We start from the raw sequence: 20,718 nt of genomic DNA, 5'->3' as shown, positions 1-20,718 counted from the left end.
GTCCCCGTAACTTAGCGGTTCAGCAAAAGAGAACCGATAGAATAAGTACTAGGCTTGCAAAGAATAAGTCCTGGGATCGATTTGCTCGACTAAAGGCAGTGCTCCAGCATGGCCACAGTCAAATGACTGAAACGAGTAAAAGAAGAGTGGATGAGATTATTCCTGCATTTGTATAATTACGAATTTTGTATACCTCATTATAAGCTAGCATACTTATATCTACAAACTTACACATGTATGCACAAACATACTTACATATATACAGGGTGTGATAGGTAGATTGTTGCCATTTTATATTTTTAATTTCACACATGAGCATCGTTTGCTTTTGATTTTATCGATTACACAGTATAGTAGGGTCAGTTGGGCACCAAAGTGAGAAAAACAGCACCATGATAAAGATTATGGCAGCATTCACCAACTTAAACAGGGAAACCATCCAAAGGAGTTGCAGGAGATTGTGATGTCATCTGGAGGCCGTGGTTGATGTCAATGGCAATTTAACCTCTAGCATGTTTCTTTACATACATGCTTCAATGAACTCAAATGAGACATAAAGCCCCTCCTCAATTTCCTGCACGAAATATGGTCAATTTAGTGTAAATGTTATCTGTGAAACTTGAATAAAACTAATGACATCTATCCATTCTCTTTGCTCCAGTCTTCTTTTCACCACCAATTTTGAAACATTTCAACTCCTTGTTATTCTCCTCTTATTTCTCTCTCACACTTCTTCTTGTTTCTCTCTACAATTCTTTATTCCTGCTCATCCAATTAAACAATTCATAAAACTATTTCATTACATCATCATCATAATCATCATCATCATTGTTTAACGTCCGCTTTCCATGCTAGCATGGGTTGGACAATTTGACTGAGGGCTGGCGGACCAGATGTCTACACCAGGCTCCAATCTTGATCTGGCAGAGTTTCTACTGCTGGATGCCCTTCCTAATGCCAACCACTCTGAGAGTGTAGTGGGTGCTTTTATGTGCCACCGGCCATGGGCCAGTCAGGTAGTACTGGCAATGACCTCACTTGAATCTTTTACACATGCCACTGGCACAGGTGCCAGTAAGGCGATACTGGTAATAATCACACTCGAATGGTGTCTTTTACGTGTCACCGGCACAGAGGCCAGATAGCTGCTCTGGCAACGATCATGCTCAGATGGTGCTCTTAGCATCCTACTAGCACAGGGCTCAAGTGCCAGTAAGGCGACGCTGGTAACGATCACTGCTGGTAACGATCACCACTGGTAACGATCACCACTGGTAATGATCACCGCTGGTAACATGTCACAAAATAGACAATTACACCACAACAACATTACCACAACTGAGCTTTACTCACAAGCTGACCAAAAAATATATGAAAGGCTTGGAGATGCAAATGCATGCACGCACACACACACACAACTGGCTTCTTTCAGTTTCTGTCAACCAAATCCACTCACAAGGCTTAGGTTGGCCCCAGGATTATAGTAGGAAATGCTCGCCTAAGAGGCCTCACAGTGGGACTGAACCTGAAATCACGTGGATGGAAGGCAAGCTTCTTAACCACACATCTGCATCTACTGTAACTCAAGTCGTGCCTATAAGCTGCAGTGTTAGCTTGCTGTGCCGAGTTCAACTCTTCTCAGTATGAAATCTTCCAGCCCTTATGTCCCAGATACACTACACTAGGACTCATACACTGATACCCTAAACGATCCGTTATCTAAAGCTGATATTCACATTATTTCAGGAATCTGTTGGTTGTTGTTGCTGTCGTTATAGTAGTTATTGTTGTTTAACTCTGACTAAACCATCTTGTAATGAAAGATACTCTAGCTGTGATCATCCCATCATTTTTTCATGCATAATGTAGCTATGAAGTATTATCTGTAACCTTATCACATATCATGGTCATATAGTATTACGTATTTTCTTATATAGAATAGCCATATAGTATTACCATATAGTATCCATAAACAACCTTGCCTGGACTTGTGCCTGGGAGGGTAACTTTCTAGGTGCAATCCCATGGTCTGTGTCGTGGCCGAAGGAGGTCTCAGATAGTATTACCTATTTTCTTATTATATAGTAATACTGACAGAAACACTGCCAGATCAGACTGGGCCTGATGCAGCCTTCTGGCTTCACAGACCCCAGTTGAACCGTCCAACTCATGCTAGCATGGAAAACGGATGTTAAATGATGATGATGATGATGATGATAGTATTGTCATGCAGTATAGCAATATCCAACGCGTCCTTCCCAGTTTTAAGATAGTTGAGTGTAATTTGAGAGAGATTTGGTTGTTATTTTTTGCAGGTTGAATGTTTGTATAGGTTCCATGTTGATGAAAGATTTCTTAGGAAAAGAAAGCCTTATCGTTAATTACATTCACAAGAGATTTCATTGGAGCATCAGACAAAATACCTTGCAATATTTGTTCTGACTGAGGCAGTGAGTGAGCAAGCAGAATTTTAAGCATGCTGGATAAATTACTTGGTGGCATTTTATCTGTCTTTATGTTCTGAGTTCAAATTCCACTGAGGTCGACTTTACTTTTTGTTCTTTTGGAGTTTATAAAATAAGTACCTGTTGAGCACACACACACTCTCTCTTTCTCTCTCTCTCTCTCTCTCTCTCTCTCTCTCTCACACACACATGCACACATGCACATTCACACACCCACCCACCCACGCACACACACACACATGCTCTCATATCTCTGTTACTCTTTTACTTGTTTCAGTCATCTGATTGCGGCCATGCTGGAGCACTGCCTTTAGTCGAGGAAATCAACCCCAGGACTTATTCTTTGCAAGCCCTAGTACTTATTCTATCGGCCTCTTTTGCCGAACCGCTAAGTTACGGGGACGTAAACACACCAGCATCGGTTGTCAAGCAATGTTGGAGGGGGGAGGGGCAAACACAGACACACAAACACACACACATATATATATACATATACCCGACAGGCTTCTTTCAGTTTCAGTTTCCGTCTACCAAATCCACTCAAAAAGCTTTGGTCGGCCTGAGGCTATAGTAGAAGGCTCTTGCCCAAAGTGCCATGCAGTGGGACTGAACCTGGAACCATGTAGTTGGTAAGCAAGTTACTTACCACACAGCCACTCCTCTCTCTCTCTCTTTCTCTCTCACACACACTCTCATACATGCACTCACACACACAAACACACACACACACACAATATTTGCATATATATACTTGCACACAACTTATATAGATGCATTCCTGTATTACTTCTGGCCTTTTAACACCTTTTAACACAAATGTACAAAATTGAGATCTTCCTATACCGATATAATTACCTTATGCATGTTCTTTGTTCCTATGCATTCCATTAATATCTGGATTTAGGATCGAGAAGACTCTAACATTGATAACCAGGTATTTTACTATTCATATTTTTACCCCTAAATCATGTTGTAATTTATTAGCTTCATATATATATATTTAAATGTTATTCTTGAATTTTAAGTAACATATTTTATTTATTTGTTAGAAATAGATTAAACAGAAAAATGAATTTTATATTGTGAGAAAGAAAATGCTTTTTATTTAATTTGCATGTCTCTCCCTATACATATGTTTGTGTATGTATACTGGTATAAAGATATGTGGCCTCACATATACACACACATACACACAAATGGTTTCCCTTCATGGCAGAATTAATAGTCAAGACTATTTAAGCATTTTATCTGATCAAATTCATCCTTTGGTTGTGGAACTGTTTCTGGAAGGAAACACAATTTTTCAGGATGATAATGCACCAATTCACACACCTAAAGTTGTTACTGAATGGCACGAGGAACATTCTAGTGTTGAACATCTTATCTGGTCACCACAGTCCCCAGATCTCAATATTATTGAACATTTATGGTGCATTTTAGAAAAACAAGTAAGGAGTCAATATCCTCACCATCATCCTTACAAGAACTGGAGATTGTTTTAGTTGAAGAAGGGACAAAAATTCCTTTGGAAACAATTCAAACTTTGTATGAGTCCATGCCTCATAGAATTCAAGCTGTAATTACTGTCAAAGGTGGTTCTACATCATATTAAAATAAATTTGTTTGAAATTTTAAGGTGTTTCCATTATTTTGTCCAACCCCTGTATGTATATATATATACACACATCATCATCATTGTTTGACCATGGTCGAGACAATGGAATTTACCATGCTACGCCAGACTTCACGGTCCATCATAGCATTACGGAGGTCCTGTTGCTGGATGCCTGTATCCCTGGAGATTACATCAAGGTAGGAGAGTGTGCGCCCTCTGGTATTGCGAGTAGATGGCTTCCAGAGGAGAAGAGTAGAAATTGCCTTGTTGTCAGCTCTACAACAATGTCCAGCAAACTGGACTCTCCTACCTTTCACAAGAGATGACACAGGTGGTAGTTTACCATATATTTGCATTTTGGTTGGATGACGCTTCCACGAGAGATTTTGTCTCTCATAAGGAGGTGAGTGTAGGTTCCATCCAACTGCCTCTCAAGCTTCTTTGATAACGTCCAGGTTTCTGAGCCATATAGTAGAATTGGTTCGACTGTGGCTTTGAAGATTTCAAGTATGAAGTCTCTACTTAGATTTGATGACCAGATCTTATGCATGTCATTACAGGCTGACCAGGCCATACCCTTTCTAGTTAGAAAGTCTTTTCCAGATGATGATATGTATGACCCAAGATATTTGTAATCAGAAACCATATTTAAGGGCGCATTGTTGAGAGTATGGATGATGCAATCACTGTTGGACAGGCCTTGTTTATATATTCAGTCTTGGCCTCATTGAGGTAAAGACCTACACAATTTGAGGCTTGTTCGAGAGATTGTAAAAGAGACTGGGCATTGGAGAGAGAATCACTGATAAGAGCGATGTCGTCAGCAAAGTCAGTGTCTGTCAAGTATTCAGCTGGGTGTCTGGAACTTCTTCTCAGTTGATACCATCTCTGTCAAGGGCTTTGAAATAAAACCAAGAAGTTCCAGACACCCAGCTGAATATATACACACACACACATACATACATACATAAATACATACATACGTACGTACATACATACATATGTACATACATACATATGTACATTCATACACACACACATATATATAAATGCTCAACGATGCATTATCGTCATCGTTTTTTATCCATTTCCATGCTGGTATAAGTTGGATGGTTTGAAGGGATTCAACAGTTTGGAGATCAAGTCTTACTCAAATGTCTAATGCTTCTGTTAGATATATTTATTGGGTGGGGGAGATGACATTTTTACATGTTTTGGTGGAATACTAGATCTGTGATTCCAGTAACACAGTTAAACAACTCCTCTTATTCTGATTTAAGGTTCTTCTTTAAACATTAGATTCCTCTTTTTCATTAACATAGTATATCCCACTCTTTGGGCTGTTTGTATTACTATTTGCTGATGCAGAACATCACTAGTGTCCTCAGATTCTACTGTTTGCTTTTATTTAGACAGGAAATCAGTAGAACATTAAACAAAATGATCATGCAATTATAACATTTAGTTATTTCCCGTTACATTCTGAGTTCAAATCCTGCTGCAACAAATGCTGTCTTTCATCCTTTCAGGATTTGTTAAAGTATTGGGAAAGATTTAAGTAACTGTTTCTTCTCCTTCGAAAATTGTAATATTGTATGTAACTCTGTTAGGAACCATTATGGATTGCTAGAATTATTAGATCAGCAGACAAATCATCATCATCATCATCATCGTTTAACGTCTGCTTTCCATGGGTTGGACGATTTTGACTGAGGGCTGGCGAATCAGATGGCTGCACCAGGCTCCAATCTTGATCTGCCAACCACACTGAGAGTGTAATGGGTGCTTTTTACGTGTCACTGGCACAGGGGCCAGTCTGGCGGTACTGGCAATGACCTCGCTCGAATTTTTTTATACATGCCACCGGCACAGGTGCCAGTAAGGCGACGCTGGTAACGATCACACTTGAATGGTACCTTTTACGCGCCACCAGCACAGAAGCCAGTTAGCCGCTCTGGCAACAATCATGCTCGGATGGTGCTCTTGGCACCCTACTAGCAAGGGCACAAGTGCCAGTAAGGCGATGCCGGTAACGATCACACTCGAATGGTGCCTTTTATGTGCCACTAGCACGGAAGCCAGTGGTACATAAAAGGCACTGTTCGAGTGTGATCATTACCAGCGTTGCCTTACTGGCACTTGCTTTATTTGTTCCTGCTCTTTACATTCTGAGTTCAAATCCTTCCAAGGTCAACTTTGTTTTCCATCCTTCTGGGGTTGAAAAAAAGTTTCAGTGATGTAATGGGGTCGATATAGTTTTCTAATTCTGCCCCTTCTTGTGTCTTTGTAAGAAATTCTTCTCACCACATATAAGAGAGATACTGCTCTTCATACATCGCAGATAATAAAAAAAAAAAATACAACTCAAGAGACAATTTCCATCTATAAACTAATAATGGTCATGGTGCTATTGTTGTTGTTATAACCACTTGTATCTTATCTGTACATCTATTTAAACAGGACCAAATACACTACCAGGTTGCTGAAGACAAACCCAAGGTCTGCTTGAATAGATTTTCTAATACCTAAAGATATTACATGCTTGTGCCTCTTTCAACGCATTTCACCTAGCCTCATCCTACGCAGCTTCTCACACTGCCTCTTTTTTATGCTTTCACCGTCTTTTAGCTTTTTGCCTATCTTCAAGGCTTGTAGATTCTCATCGCCATACACCATGCTGTAGTTTGTGTTGGCATATTTAATAGATGATGACCAGATTAATTTATGTTGTGTCTGGGGAGAGTCATTTTCTTTTTGTGCCTTATAATGTAACACACTCACCGGTAAAATTTCCACATATTTCTTATTTTTATTTTCCTAAAATTTTCGTTGCGTCTCGCAACCTTTTCAATAGTCTTGACTATCTTGCAAACTAAATCCCAAAATGAAACAGATTAATTTAGTTATCAGTTTAATCCCTTCCTTTGTTTAATGCAATGCTACACATTTACTTTGAATTTTCAGCTTTTATCTTTGATTCTTGTTTGTTAAAACTTATGGTACATCTTGGAGACTGTATGCATGTCATCATATGTGGCTTATCATTTCTTTAATCCCATCACTACTGCCACTACTCCATCACCACTACCACCACCACTTAGAAATCGGTCACTCCATTTGACCAGTGACCTTTTTACAGTGGAATTCTGGTTTAAGAATATTAATCTCTTATTTAAAAAAAAAAATTCGAAAAAGAGTGGAACTTTTAGGATTTATGGGGGAGGGCAGGGATAAAATAATTAAAAAAAAAATTTTTTTAATAATTGTATGAATTCCTGTGTGTAGAACACAGATTTGCTAAAGTTTTCTGAAAATTCAAAAGAAATTTTTTTAAAGTTATGAGATTATATGGGGTAAATAAACCAGAATTCAACCCTTTTTATGCCATTGATCAGTGAAATATATGTTTCTCCTTAACTGTTATGTGTTCATTCTGAGCTTCCTTTCATCTCTGAGGCTTGAAAACTCACAAAATAAGACATCTTGTGAGATGTACAATTTGTTAGATGTTGCTTTCATTTCTACTTAAAACTGATTCTCTTTAATATAAAAGTGTTTGGAGCTAAAGATTGAAATGCCCAGGGACTCTTACTGCATGGAAAACAGATAGTAAAGTGGGAGCTGTCATAGTTAATGGGTGGAGCAAGAAACTTTTTAATTGGTATTACACCCTTAGTGAGAAAAATCAATAGTTATCTTAACCCTTTGCCTATCCAAAGTATTTTCATAAGTTTGTTCTAAATGTCCATGCTTGTTTTCAGCCTTTAGTTAGCCCTTGTTTCATATATTCAGGGTAATATAATGCTTTCCTTTCCATGCTTTCCATAAATCCCAAGTAATTATGGTGGTTGGAAAAACTTGGGAAAATGTCTCATATATAATGCATGGATGCGAGGGAAATATGTCCTGTGTGGTACATGTGATCTACATGACAGGCAAAAAATTTATGACTAACTCTGGTCAATTTGTTTTTATTAGAAGCATTGAAATGTGAATTGTACAATACAAACAAGAAGATGATATTTTTTCGAACTCAGAATTTCTGTTAGAACAGCAGAAATGCTGGTTAAATTAGCCTTACAAGGTGAAAAAATTTGTTAACAAACAGCCATGAGATTCGAACCCACATCCCCCAAGCCTCGGGCAGTTTAGCTTAATGGTAAAACACTCAGCCAGAGTCTTGAGGGATGTGGGTTCAAGTCCCATGGCTGTTTGATAAATTTTTCTGCCTTGTAAGGATAATTTACCCAGTATTTCTGCTGTTCTAAATGACAAAATGACAGATATAAAGTTCAAATCAAGCCATTGGCCCTGTTGCTCTTTTCCATTTTAGCCCTTTGGGCATTAAAACCAGCTATATCCAGCCTAAATAATCTATCTGCTTTATGCCCAGACTGACCAGATCTAGTCTCTCCCACCTACCCTACAATTCTGAAAATAAACAATCACATCATTGAAATCTTAAAGTCACAAGATAATTCATGATTAATTTGAAACAATGGGAATAAATAAACATTACATTTTACAGAGTAATCTGAATGCTGAAGGGTTAAATTTCTGTGTATTAGCTTTAATTACCAACATTAAAATATGTTTTGTCATTATTATTAAATAGCTCAACTGTAGAAATGTAGCTTTATAATTGTTGAATTTTGAATTTTAAATTTTTTCTTATAAAATTTTGGAAAATGTTTTTGAAGTTTTATGTTTGACTGTTTTATTTCATTTTAGCAAGAGTTAATTTTTGCAACCTTGTATTATTACATGGGGTCAAAGTAAATAATCTGTTTTATTACAGCTACTTGATTTCCTTTCCCCATTTCTCTTTGTTTCTGTCTGTCTGTCTGTCTCTCCTTACTATGAACCACTCAACCTTCAGGTCAGAGTGGAACCAGTCATCAGCCTTATAAGGTAGGCTTTGGCAAGCAAAGTGAAGCGCTTTACCTTGGAACATGATGCAATAACTGTAATATCATTTGAACTTATGACCATATATGAACATTTGTCAGTCAATGAATATAGAAATAAATATGAATGTTCACAAGAACATGTCCTTACATGAGTATGTTTAAAAGAAAAGAAAAGAGCAAAAGAGGAAGAAAAAAAATTTGTTCTGTCTGTTTGGATTGAGGCTGATGGTCTAAAGATGTATTCACAAACACAGTGCAACATTGCCTTTCAATATATTTTGGCCACTAAGGACAAAGGCAACAATAATTATAACAGTACCACCTTTGAAAAAATAGTTCCAAAGGGTCTAAAGTAAATGACTTGGCTACATTCTTCTATCCATATGTTAACCCCTTGATGCCTGTATTACCCGCAGCATGCAAGACACTGCTCAGGTTTTTTTTATCTAATGAGGCCACACAAACACACAAGTGCCAACGAGCTCACATCTATTTAGGTTCACCATTACAATAACATAGCATCATACATTTACATCTATGAAAACGAACTATGTGAAGCTATTTATCATAATATGACATGCACGTGTTATTCTGCTCAAGTTCAGAAAATAGCTTGCGTGTGGTACAACTCAAAGCACCGGCGAGCTGGCAGAAACATTAGCACGCCGAGCGAAATGCGTAGCCGTATTTCGTCCGCCGTTACGTTCTGAGTTCAAATTCCGCCGTGGTCGACTTTGCCTTTCATCCTTTCGGGGTCGATAAATTAAGTACCAGTTACGCACTGGGGTCGATATAATCGACTTAATCCATTTGTCTGTCCTTGTTTGTCCTCTCTATGTTTAGTCTCCTGTGGTTAATAAAGAAATCGGTATTATGCATGTAAAGTATCCGCATGTCATTGGTCTACTGCTAGTCTCATGACTTGAACGTAATCTAAAATAGCTAAGCTAATGCACGGGATGGCGAGCGTGTGCACCTCAAGAGATAAAGTACACGACAGCAAACGCAAACATACGTCAGCCGCTAAAAAGTCTGTGATAGATGTAGGGCAGCTCTACATTGTATATTTACGTTAACCGCGGGTAGGCAAGCAAAAGTGTGATCGCATATTTGTGCCAACCATTGTCAAAGGGTTAAACATCAGACCGTTTCAATTCTTAGAGTCCCCAAAGCTTCATCACCACTACAGATGATGTTTCTGTTTCTCTCAGAAGTTGACATAACGGGGTGGAAAAAAGAAAGAAAAAAAAGGGAAAGGAAGAGAAGGGGAAGAAAGAGGAAAAATTTGAGCATCTTAATTCCATATTCATTGTTATTTCTCTTTTTCTTTTATTTTCCTTTGTTATAGCCAAGTTTATTTAAATTTCATCTTCAATGTTGTGGAGCTTGTAATAATTTGCTTGTATATTTCTCTTATTTCTTGGCTCTTACTAAAGACAATTGAAAGCAGAGCAGAAGAGATGCAAATGTCCACTGCAATTGCAGGAAGTTTTGGTAAGTTTAACTGATAATTCTCTTCCCGTTATATTGATAAAAGATTTACTACTACTACTACTACTACTACTACTACTAATAATAATAATAATAATAATAATAATAATAATAATAATAATAATAATGATAATAATAATAATAGTAATAATAATAATAATAGTAATAATAATAATAATAAGTTGAGTAGGTAGACTCGTTAACTTGCCGGGGGAAAAATGCGTAGCAGTATTTTGTCTGTCACTACATTCTGAGTTCGAATTCCGCCAAGGTCGAATTTGCTTTCATCCTTTCAGGGTTGATAAATTAAGTACCAGTTGAGTACTGGGGTCGATATAATCAATTTACCCTTCCCCCAAATTTCAGGCCTTGTACCTATAGCAGAAATGATTATTATTGTTGTTATTATTGCCCCCACCTTAGTGAAGGTAGAGGTATTGTTTTCACTCGTGTTTGTTTGTTTGTCTGTTGACAAAATATCTCAAGAACTGCAGGATGGATTCAAATGAAACTTTCAGGGATGTTTGGCCTCACGACTGGCATGAACTGATTAGATTTTGCGATTGATCCAGTAGCGGACAAGGATTCTGGATTATTTTTTCTGTTTTTTTTTTTTACTTAATTTTTGAGAGCGGTTGAGTTCATTTTTAGTATTCCTGTTAGTGAGAACAGTCAAGTTTATTTCAGATATTCTCATTTTAAAGACCATCTCCGGCTAATCATTGAGAGGACGTTGGTGTTGCCTTGGCGGAGGTTTGCGCTCTCTGGGTGCTCTTGCTATTATTATTATTATTATTATTATTATTATTATTATTATTATTATTGAGTGAGAGAGCAGTTCATGCCATCAAAGTGACACTGGGGTAAAATATACGAAGTCCAATATACCCATCATGACTACCCGTCTGATAAGCGTACACCAGGCACATGCATCACAACCATATGTGCGTGACATGGTGATCTCATATCAAGATAAACAGCACATGACCTTGCAGGTGGGGCCCAGTTAGAATTTTCTTCAGCTTGAGTAGCCCATCCTGCTCAAAAGGTCCCTGAATAAGGATTGTTTAAGGATGTTGAAAGAACCACCCATGTTTCCAGAGGTGAATTATTCAAACCCCAAAGAATCCCTCTCAACACATGGCTATGATGCTCCCCCACTACTTCTGCTCGTGATCAGAGATGCACATATCATCTGCAACTAAGGGACATGGTCAACTGGTAAAGGTCAAACAACTGACAAGAAAATCTGTGGTATTGAGCAGAATATTTGCTGTAGCCCATCTTTTATACCAAGACAAAACAATGTACATGATAACACTTCCAATCAGTTAAGATCAGAAGCCATGAGAGCCACTGCCTGGTACTGCATCAGGGCATTCATTATTATTATTATTATTATTATTATTATTATTATTACTATTACTATTACTATTACTATTATTATTATTATCATTATTATTATTATTATTATTATTTTTATTTTTATTATTATTATTTTTATTATTATTATTATTATTATTATTATTATTATTATTATTTTTATTTTTATTATTATTATTATTATTATTATTATTATTATTATGCAGTAAATTGGCAGAATCCTTTGAGTGTTGGAAAGCATTACTTTGTGGTATTTGTTCTAGCTCCAAACATTCTGAATTCAAATCCCACTGAGGGTTACTTTACCATTCATCTCTCTGGGGTTGATAGAACTAGGTACTAGTCAAGCTATTTCTTTATTGCCCACAAGGAGCTAAACATAGAGGGGACAAACAAGAACAGACAAAGGGATTAAGTCGATTACATCGACCCCAGTGCGTAACTGGTACTTAATTTATCGACCCTGAAAGGATGAAAGGCAAAGTCAACCTCAGCGGAATTTGAACTCAGAACATAAAAGCAGATCAAATACCGCTAAGCATTTTGCCCGGCGTGCTAACATTTCTGCCAGCTCAGTAGATGGGCCCAACTTCCTCACTCCCCTCTAAACTGCTGGCCCTGTACCTTAATCTGAAACCAATTATTATTCATGGCTCTTTTCTTCTCCAGGTTCTGCATATGGTGGTGAGAGTGCATACTTGTATAACCAACTGGAGCTTCACAGTCGAGACCAGAAGATATCACAGATAATTCTGTTACAGGTTATTAAAATTCCCTTATGTTCTTCTTATTTATATGAGGAGGGGCTGCAAAGTTCCTGGCTTTAAGAGTACTGTGAAAGGCCTGGCTGGAGGCTCAACTTTTTGAGTTCTTTTACGGGGCTTAGAGAAACTGAAGGATTGCTACAATACGTGTGTGAATCTGAAAGGGGAATATGTTGAATAAAATCATAATTAATGGATCCTCCTGCATTTTATTTTACTCAAAACCAGGAGGTTTTCAGCACCCCTTAATATACCCACAACACAATATGAATACACTGATGTACTCTATCCAGGAGGATATCGATCTCTCCATTACTCAATGCCCCTGAATATAGTACAAAGCATCAGTTTTATGAACATGTGGGGCTTGTGTTGGTGTTTATTGCATACTCGTTTGAAAAACTAAAATAAAAATATATGCACACAACAATACTATCTCTTTCTTTCTCTCTCTCTCTTTTTTTCTTTTCTTCTCTCTCTTTCACACACATACTAGATCTGTATCTCTGATTCTATTTCTGTCTATTTACCTGCCTGTCTGTCAGTCAATCTATCTGTCTGTCTGTCTGTCTGTCAGTCTATCTATCTGTCTGTCTGTCTGTCTGTTTCTCTCTCTATCCCTTTACTAATGTATCATACACACATATACACACCCACATACAACCACATATATACATTCACATGCTTGCACAAACACATACACATATATCTATATATTCATACATACGATGGTGCTCCAGCATGACCACAGCTGCATGGCTGAAACAAATAAAAGAACAAAAGAATACATACATACATACATGCATACATACATACATACATACATACATACATACATACATACATACATACATACATACATATATACATACATACACACACACACACACTCATACATACTAACATATAATCTTCTTACTGCTGTAAGTCCTCCTGTTTTCCAAATCATTCCCAGGGCATCATCTACAAAATAAAGGAAACCTTCAACAAGGAGTTTGATGAGTTGTATAACCGCAAAGAAATAGAGATTGGCAAAATCAAAGAGAGGAACAAGCGAGTTAGTGTGATCATAGCTGACCTTCAGCTAGGTGAAGAGGTCCTCGTTCCAAAATTTACTGTAGCGGAGAAACCGGAATTGGCCTTTGTAGTCGATGATTCTGAAGTAAGTAGTTTTGGGTTTAAAACTATTAAAGAGTTAAGATTAAGAAATTTCAGACTTTAAACCTTGCCTTTGAAGATGAGGAATGTTTCAATATTTACATCTGCCAAGGAGGTGAGCTGGCAGAAATGCTAGCACGCCAGGTAAAATGCTTATTGGTATTTCGTCTACTGTTACGTTCTGATTTCAAATTCTGCTGGGGTTGACTTTGCCTTTCATCCTTTCAGGGTCGATAAATTAAGTACCAGTTACGCACTGGGGTCAATGTAATCGACTTAATCCCTTTGTCTGTCCTTGTTTGTCCCCTCTATGTTTAGCCCCTTGTAGGCAATAAAGAAATAAGAAATGCTAGCAGGCCAGGCAAAATGCTTATTGGTATTTCGTCTGCTGTTATGTCCTGAGTTCAAATTCCACCAGGGTTGACTTTGCTTTTCATCCTTTCAAGGTCCATAAATTAAGTACCAGTTACACACTGGGGTCAATGTAATCGACTTAATCCCTTTGTCTGTCCTTGTTTGTCTCCTCTATGTTTAGCCCCTTGTGGGCAATAAAGAAATAAGAAATGTTAGCATCCAGGCAAAATGCTTAGTGGCATTCCATCTGTCTTCGTGTTCTGAGTTCAAATTCTGCTGAGGTTGACTTTGCTTTTCATTCCTTTCAGGGTCAATAAATTAAGTACCAGTTGTAAAATGGGGTCAATGTAATTGACTTACCCTTCCCCTGAACTTGCTGGCCTTGTGCCAAATTTTGAAATCATCTATGTCTTTCTAGACATACTCATTCTCTTCTTGAGTGTTTATAGTCTCATTCACCTCTCTGTTTCATTCAGTATAATTAACGATAGTCCCCTGCATACTACACACGTCTTTAAATTTTGCAGGTCACAATTGAAAGGTACCTGACTGCCGAGGAGAAAAAAGCCATAGAAGAAGCCAAACGCATTGAAGAGGAGCGTATAAGGCTGGAAAGAGCTGACAATTCCCATGAAAGAGGTATAATGGACATGATGGGTGGTGTTCTTGAGATCAGAAAAGAAGATGAATTGAAGAAGGTGACTTTTTTTTTTGTGTGATGTAAACTGATGCTGTTATCTATACACATTGTTATTCAATAATGGATATTTTTGGATCAAAAAAAAAAAAGATTTTCAAAGCGAATTATTTGGTGTCTCAATGGGTTCATATAATAGCATGGATATATGTTATTTAGTTGGTTTATATTAAAGCATCTTAATTTGAAACTTCCTGGTCATAGCATCAGTATATACTGTGACGATACTTTAGCAGTGTCACACAGTTGTGATGGCCATACTATGGATTCCTTTAGAAAGCAATTAATTTCTACCTTCAACTCTTTAGGGCTTAAAGTATCTATTTATACTAACCTAGCTAAAACTGACTTTTTAGATGTTTCCTTAGATCTTAAAGCTAATTCTTATGAGCCCTTCCACAAACCTAACGAAAACCTTAAATATATTAATAAACACTCCTGTCACTCACCTATTGTATTTCAGAACTTAATTCCAAAAATTAGCTGTAGGATCACATGCCTTTCTTCTTCTAAAGAAATATTCAAAAAGGCTACCCCACATTATTATAAGGCCCTACAGGATAGCAGCTTTACTGATAAAATCTTCTTCACCTGCCTCCTCTATCATCTAGTAGTAAGAATAGGTCTTGGAAAATTTTATTGTTTGCCCCCCACCCCAACCCATCCCCACCCTGCCTTCTCCCTTAATGTCAGCATAAATGTAGGTAGAAGATTCTTGCACTTAGCAGATATCCACTTCCTTAGAACCCATAGATACAATAAAATCTTTAATGGAAACACAATAAAAGTTATCTCTTCTTGTTCTCCTAGTGTTAAGTCGTATATCAATAAGCAACGGACAACTCAAGTCTGCCCCTGATGCACATGTGGAGACAAATCTAAATGTCCTCTAGGACAGGAGTGCAATATATCTTACATTGTTTATGAAGCACAGGTTTCAGCAAACTGCAACAATGGTCATACGTGCAGGTGGCAAGTAAAGAAACACCGTTTCGACCCTGTGCTTGAGGAGACCTATTGAGTCAAGTACAGCAACATCAAAAATCAATGGAAATTGTAGTTGTGATCCCTGTGCTTGTGGCACGTAAAAAGCACCATCTGAACGTGGCCGATGCCACCGCCGCTTTGACTGGCTTCCATGCCGGTGGCACGTAAAAAGCACCAATCTGATTGTGGCTGTTGCCAGTCTCGCCTGGCACCTAAAAAGCACCCACTACTACACTCACGGAGTGGTTGGCGTTAGGAAGGGCATCCAGCTGTAGAAACACTGCCTGATCAGACTGGAACCTGGTGCAACCTTCTGGCTTCCCAGATCCCCTGTCAAACCGTCCAACCCATGCTAGCATGGAAAACAGACGTTAAATGATGATGATGATGATGATGATGATGATGATGATGATGATGATGATGATGATGATGATGATGATATGATATGATGATGATGATGATGATGATGATGATATGATGATGATGATGTGATGATGATGATGATGATGATGATGATGATGATGATGATGATATGATGATGATGATATGATGATGATGATGATGACGATGATGATGATGACGATGACGATGATGATGATGATGATGATGATGATGATGATGATGATTTAGATATAACAACCATCTTTCAAATTTTAGATAACGTAATAAGAGACATTCAACCCTTTCAGCTTTAATCTGGAAACTTAAAGGACAAAGGGACCAATTTTGATACCAAATGGAAAATCCCCTCTTGATTCAGACTCTATATTAATGGGTCTAGAAAATGTTCAGTGTGTTCACTCAAAAAACTGTATCTATTAAAATACTTTACAACCTTTAATGAATACATACATTCAGGGAACAAGATATTTTCTTTATGTCCATATTTCAAAAAATACATCTTGTCAGGATTTAAAAGTAGACTACCAGATACTTTGTAAACCATTAACATCTGGTTTACATCTGCTTCACATCGAATGTTGGTTACTTTTACATACCCTCATTTCTCTCTCATTGAAGTTCTCTCTTTACTCTCCAAACTTTTTTTCTCTTTTCACAACTCTTCTGCTCTCTGTCTCTACTTTCAAAACCATTTCCTCTTTCTTCTTTTCCTTCTGTTCTCTGTATCTTTTTTCCTCTACCTCTCTAATGTTTCCCCCCCTCTCACATCATACCAACATAGAAAGAGGGATCTAAAAAAGAAGTAAATAAAAATAGTGTTTTTTGCTTCATCTTTCCTTTCTAAATTCCAGGACATACCGATGCCGGTTGTTGGACCAAATGAAGAAGAATGGACAGAGGACGAAGTGAAAATGATGAAAGAATACGAACGGAAAGTGAAAGAATTAAATGAAGAAAGGGAGAAATATCGCAAAGTAGGTCTATTCTTAGTTCTTTAACTTTTTCTAGTTAGCTATTACTGCACATATTAAAAGAGCATTATCAAAAACTTTGCTACATGATCGTAAACAGCTTGCAACTAGAACCCTCTTGATAACTTGAAATGCTAGACCTCACCATTATTGGGGATCTAGCCTGGTGTGTGTGCATCCTTCAACTTAGCCGAAACTGATCTTCCCTTTGCAGCCAGAAAATACTTTAGCCCCTCCGTGCCACAACTACTAAACTTCTACAAAGGTCAGCTGAGACCCACAACAGAGTATTGCTCCTATATCTTTGACAATGCTGCTACTATACACAGGGCTGGTTTTAAGCCAATAAGACAGATTTGTTCAAACTGGGTACCACAACAAGAGAGGACCCTATACACACACTTGAGCATAGGATGCTATGATGAATGTTTAGTATATCATTGTGGCTAATGGTGGAACACTTTTTGGCTGAAACTGGTGTACTGCATGAAGCACAAAATGTCAATCTTCAGCTTTTGTAGAGGGCCCCACTGACAATTTTGGCCCTGCATTCCAAGTGCTGGCCCTGACTACACATACAGATATTCATGACTATCTTTTATTTTTTTTCCTTGTTTCAGTCATTGAGCTGTGGCCATACTGGGGCAGCACTTTCAAGAACTTTTAGCTGAATGATTGACCCCCAGTACTTATTTTAATTTTAAACGTTGGTACTTATTCTATTGGTTTCTTTTGCTGAACTGCTAAATTACAGGGATGCAAACACACAAGCACCAGTTGTCAAGCAGTGGTGGAGAACAAACACAAAAACAAAGACACACACACACACACACGCACACACATATGTATATATATATATGTGTGTGTGTGTGTGTGTGTGTGTGTATGTGTGTGTGTGTGTGTATATATATGCATAATACGTATATATTTATATATATATACATATATATATAAATGTATATACACACACACACATATATATACACACACACATACGTATATATATACATACATATATATATATACAAACATACATATACATACATATATATATATACACACACATATGTATATATATATATATATACATGCACACACATATATACACACACACATATGTATATATACACACACACATATGTATATATACATACATACATACATATATATACATAGTCAAGCACCAGATAATCCTCGCAATTTCAACTGATTATTCTAGAGATTGCTCCAAGGAAAAACTAAGCTAAGAGCATTAGATTCTTTAGAAGAAAGCAGCGAATGTATACAAAAACAAGGATGGAAAAAACGGACAATGTTACACAAATATAAATACAATAAAAAAATACAATAAAAATAACAGGAGATAACAACAGGTGTCTTTCGACTAAGGACGGATTGAATTAAGCTGGCATGTGTGGAGATGAAGCCTTACAGCAAAGATACAAAAAATTTTTAAAGCAAATTGTAACAGATGATGAGAAATGGATTATCTAACGAAATGTTCAGAGAAAGCGATCCTGGAGTAAGTGACATGAGCCACCCTTAGCCACCCCACCCCAAAAGCGGGTCTTCATCCTACAAAAGTCTTGCTTTGTGTCTGGTGGGATTGGAAAGGGATTCTTTACTATGAGCTTTTCTCAAGTAACCAGACAATTAATTCTGAGAAATACTGCACACAACTGGATGAGTTAAAAGCAGCAATTCAAGAGAAACATCTAGAATTGGCCAACAGGAAGGGTGTTGTTTTTTAACATGATAATGCAAGACTGCATGTTTCTTTGAGAAATTACTGCAAAAATTACTGCAGCTTGGCTGGGATTTGTTACCCCACCCTCCATATTCACCAGGTATTGCTCCTTCGGATTTCCACTTATTCAGGTCTCTGCAGAATAGTCTAAATGGTAAAAATTTCAATTCCTTGGATGACATAAAAAGATACCTTGATGAATTCTTTGCCTTGAAACCACCTCAATTCTGGGAAGAGGGTATTTTCAAGTTAAAGGAAAGATGGAGATGCATTGTGCAACAAAATGGTTCATATTTGGTTGATTAAAAATGTAATGGCAAGTATTTATTGACCTTTTTCTTTCCTTTAAAAATCAGCACAAACTTTCCGGACAACCCAATACTTCATGGATTTTCACATATTGCTGGGTGTTTTGGAACGTAACTCCTGCGCTAGTTGAGGGATTACTGTATATATATATATATATATGCACACATACACACTCAAACATATATGACAGGCTTCCACACAGTTTCCTTCTACCAAATTCACTTGCAAGGCATTAGTTGACCCAAGCTGCCAGGTAGTGGGACTGAACCTGAAACCGCATGGTTGCAAAGAGAGCTTCTTTGTCTATATATATATATATATGTAGAGGCCTGGTTGGTCACGTGATCACATGATATATATATATATATATATAAAGTCACCCAATCGATTAAAAATATGTCACTCACCAACACATTTCAAGTTCCTTGAACCACAGACATGCTGTTTCACCTCTCCCTGCCTTTTATACTGCTATTATAGAGCTGTCTACTTCTCAGAGTTGGCTGGTCTCTTATCACCCCCACCCAGGCATCCCCTATTCACTTGTCTTTCTTCATTTTGCAGTGACATAGCTAGAGGGTATGTCATGAGTCAGAGAGAACAGAAAACTTCTGGCTAGTCAGTTCAATGGGAATGAGGTAACCAGCTTCTACGGTGAGCACGGAAATCACCTAACATACACACATTGGCTGAACTGTGGGTCTCAAAGGCCCTATCTGTACCATCAAATACAGCTTCAATAAGCAAACAAGAGTCAGAGGCAGGCAACCTTTATAAGAAAAAACAGGTAGCAAGTTACTTGAAGGTGAGAGACATGAAAAAAAATTAAATAAATGTGCCCTTTTAAAGCCTAGCCAGGCTCATGGGCCCAGTTTCCCAGTTTCAATGGCGTATGTGTTCCCCAGCTGGGTTGGATGCCAGTCCATCACAGTGTTACTCATTTTTGCCAGCTGAGCAGGCTGGAGCAAAGTGAAATGAAGTGTTTTGCTCAAGAACACAATGCATCACTTGGTCCAGAAATCGAAATCACAACCTTACAATCATGATGCTGACACCCTGATCACTAAGCTACACGCCTCCACTGAGAGACATGAAAGTACATATAAAATTCATCTACAGATTCAAGATGAGGCACTCTGATTATTGGAAGATCTGTTTGTGTATAAACAGTCAACCCATGGAGATGAGTATCAGATTCAAAACATAATAGAGGTAAATGACCATCAACCTTAAGATCAGGGTTACATACAGAATCATCCAGATTTGCCTCATAGAGAGCAAGAACATGTGGAATGTTTGAATGAAGAAAAGATTGGATGAATGGAAAAATTTGTACAGAGACCTTGAATATTGCTGAAAGATGCAGAAAGAACCACATTGTGCAGTTTAGGAGAATCTGGTTTAACAGATTTTGATTAAATCAACATTGTTTATATAGGGAAAATGATGAAATTGCGAGACAAAC

The 20,718-nt window shown here is 37.6% G+C and overlaps 1 protein-coding gene across 1 annotated transcript in view; it reads left to right on the top strand.

Moving 5' to 3' along the window:
- LOC115219339 (cilia- and flagella-associated protein 43-like) overlaps nucleotides 1-20,718 on the top strand; it is a 106,811-nt gene that overhangs the window by 62,806 nt on the left and 23,287 nt on the right. The window contains exons 24-30 of the mRNA XM_036509001.1: nucleotides 3,370-3,399; nucleotides 6,541-6,579; nucleotides 10,427-10,484; nucleotides 12,534-12,625; nucleotides 13,584-13,790; nucleotides 14,668-14,838; nucleotides 17,078-17,200. Of these exons, the coding sequence (XP_036364894.1) occupies nucleotides 3,370-3,399; nucleotides 6,541-6,579; nucleotides 10,427-10,484; nucleotides 12,534-12,625; nucleotides 13,584-13,790; nucleotides 14,668-14,838; nucleotides 17,078-17,200 (720 nt within the window). The remainder of the gene's footprint in view (nucleotides 1-3,369; nucleotides 3,400-6,540; nucleotides 6,580-10,426; nucleotides 10,485-12,533; nucleotides 12,626-13,583; nucleotides 13,791-14,667; nucleotides 14,839-17,077; nucleotides 17,201-20,718) is intronic.

This window comes from Octopus sinensis, linkage group LG14, assembly GCF_006345805.1.
Source record: "Octopus sinensis linkage group LG14, ASM634580v1, whole genome shotgun sequence".
Classification (NCBI taxonomy): Eukaryota; Metazoa; Mollusca; class Cephalopoda; order Octopoda; family Octopodidae; genus Octopus; species Octopus sinensis.
The sequence above is the reverse complement of the archived record's forward strand: the minus strand, read 5'-3'. Positions and strand labels throughout refer to the sequence as shown.